We start from the raw sequence: 2,500 nt of genomic DNA on the forward strand, positions 1-2,500 counted from the left end.
ATAGAATGTTTATAGAGTGATTCAGGGTCTGGAAAGTCTCTGTTCCAGAGTCTTGATCCTGGCCAAGGTCCAGTCAGCCAATCAGAGTTCTTGAATGTGATGACACTGATACCTCAGGGTGAGAGTCCCACCATCCGCATGAACAGAAGGAACTGATGTTGTTGTTGAAGCTGTTGAGAAAAAAACTCCCAGGAAGCATTGCTGTGGAACACGGTGCCTCCACGGGTCACATGTCTGCAGTGTTCTCCTGCCGTGTGTGGACATTTGCATTCTCCCGGTTCTCTCTCTCTCTCCCTCCCTATCTCTGAAGGAGAACCTCTGCTTCAAACCAGGCCACTGTTCTCTGGCAAGAACTCTCTTTGGAACTGCAGTTCTAAATTAATTCAAAGGGAACGATACTCAGCAAACTAGCATGCTTGTAGCAACTCATGCTAACGCTAGCAGATTTAGTGCTGATCCTTTCATTCGTCTGTCGGACCTCTAACCCCGCCTCCTCTCCCCCTCTATCAGACCATCAAGGCCACTTCTCCACTTGGTGACCCCCGGGTGACCTACAACCTGGAGGAGGGTCAGGTGCCGGAGACCAACATGCCGGTGCGCTTTTACATCAAACCCAACCGGGGCGACGGCTCGGCGTCCATCCTGGTGGCTGAGAACTTGGACTACGAGACCACGCGCTTCTTCACGCTCAGAGTGCGCGTGCAGAACGTCGCTGCAGTGCCACTAGCGTCCTTCACCACCGTCTACGTCAACGTGACAGGTGAGTGGAGACGGGAGAGCGTTTGTCCTTTGGTCAGCAAAATACACCGATGAAATTATTTTATTTAGTTTTATTTTCATCTTTAGCTTTCATTTCTTTATTCATTCGTTTATAAATGATCTAATCCGTGTATTTATTTAGACAGCCAGGGGGCCAATAAGAAACCTGGAACAGCAGGGAGAATATTCCAGATGCACATGGAGTCATGCTACTTGCTGACTCAGCGCTCCTCCGTTGGAGCAGTTTGGCCTCTCCGTGTGGGCCCTCTTAGCGCCTCGGTGACTGCTGATTGGACGGCAGCACTCATGAAGTAGATTAAGATGATTTTTTTGGAGTGTTTTTTGAAACAAGCATCACAACTCATGCCAGCGCTGCCGGGGTCCCTTTAGAGAGGAAGTCCTCAGAGCTCGTGGTTCCTGTCAGGCTTTGTCGCAAACTCACTGAAACTAAGAACACGTGATGCTTCATGTGATGAGTTTTGCTCGTCATCTCTGACCGGCGGAGGGAAAGAGGCGTTCAGGGAACAGCAGTAATGAGCAGCACTGTGAGGAAATGATGAAAACGATAATGAAACGTTGTTCATATCCAGGAAGGAAACAACAAGCGATCTCCGCCGTGACTGGTGGCTGCTGGTTAGCGCCGCGCCAGCTAATTGTAGCGGTGAGTCAGTCAGCATCTGTAGGTGGTGGAGAGAAGCTGAGAGGAGAAAACACTTCCTGACGTTGATTGGCTTTGAACAACACATCAGACGCAGTAATTGGCTTAGCGGAGCTTGAAAGCAAGCTGCTTTGTGGACTCTTCAGGGTGTTTGGAGGATAATTCCTCACTAATAACTCTGCTTTCATTAGCCCGTGCAGACGCGGTCCAACTTCCCTCTGAAACCACAAACTGCTTCTCCTGCTGTGTCAATCTTCATGTTTTAATCTCCTTTATGTCACAAACCTTAAAAGGAAAGCTAACTTCTCCTTTTCTTCGCTTCTTCTTTTGTGTAGCCTCCTCTCATCTTGCTTTTCTCTTTCTCTCCTCAGTTTTTAATCCACTTTAATCAGCTTTCATGGACGTGTGTGTTCTCCCGCCAGACCCTACAACTACGAAACAATCACGATACATTCTGATAAAAATAAGATGTTCTCTCTTCTCTCCTTTTTTGCGGGGCTGCAGACGTGAATGACAATGTTCCCTTCTTCCTGTCGTCCACCTACGAGGCCACGGTTCCAGAGGGCGCTGAGATCGGGATGTCAGTGGCTCAGGTGTCGGCCACAGACCTGGACTCAGGTCTTCATGGGATGGTGAGTACCCTCTTCACACTGATGCCTTGATGACGTCTGCTTTCTCTTCTTCTTCTCCAGCTTCTGTTCTTCTTCTCCTCTCCAGATCCACTACGCGATCCTGAAGGACGAGAGCGGAGACTCCCAGTACTTCAGTATTGACTCAGGCAATGGCGTCATCGCCACTCGAGCGTCGTTTGACCGTGAGCAGAAAGCCTCCTACCTGATCGAGGTGCAGTCGCAGGATGGCTCCGAGTCGGCCCGACCAGGCCAGCAGGGCCAGACCAACACCGGTAACACTCAGAATGCGGCGTCTTCTTCCACAAGGACAAATGGGACCCAAAACAAAGTTGACAATTATTCATAGTCTTATTTCCAATATTTAGATGAAAACTACATTCAGAATAGATTCAACCCTCTGAACTCGGCGGGGGATTTTTGCTGCTGTCACATGTTTATCGACTGAGGTACA

The 2,500-nt window shown here is 49.2% G+C and overlaps 1 protein-coding gene across 4 annotated transcripts in view; it reads left to right on the forward strand.

Annotated features, from left to right (window-relative positions):
• The window catches only part of LOC147252772 (neural-cadherin), a 117,237-nt gene that overhangs the window by 80,800 nt on the left and 33,937 nt on the right, over positions 1-2,500 (forward strand). For all 4 annotated transcript variants that reach the window (XM_086217577.1, XM_086217574.1, XM_086217575.1 and 1 more), the window contains 3 exons: positions 511-760; positions 1,922-2,049; positions 2,135-2,321. In XM_086217577.1, the coding sequence (XP_086073703.1) occupies positions 511-760; positions 1,922-2,049; positions 2,135-2,321 (565 nt within the window). The remainder of the gene's footprint in view (positions 1-510; positions 761-1,921; positions 2,050-2,134; positions 2,322-2,500) is intronic.

The sequence above is a fragment of the Aulostomus chinensis genome, chromosome 11 (genome assembly GCF_037954235.1).
Source record: "Aulostomus chinensis isolate RoL2024-O1b breed Wild chromosome 11, RoL_Achi_v1.0, whole genome shotgun sequence".
Lineage (NCBI taxonomy): Eukaryota > Metazoa > Chordata > Actinopteri > Syngnathiformes > Aulostomidae > Aulostomus > Aulostomus chinensis.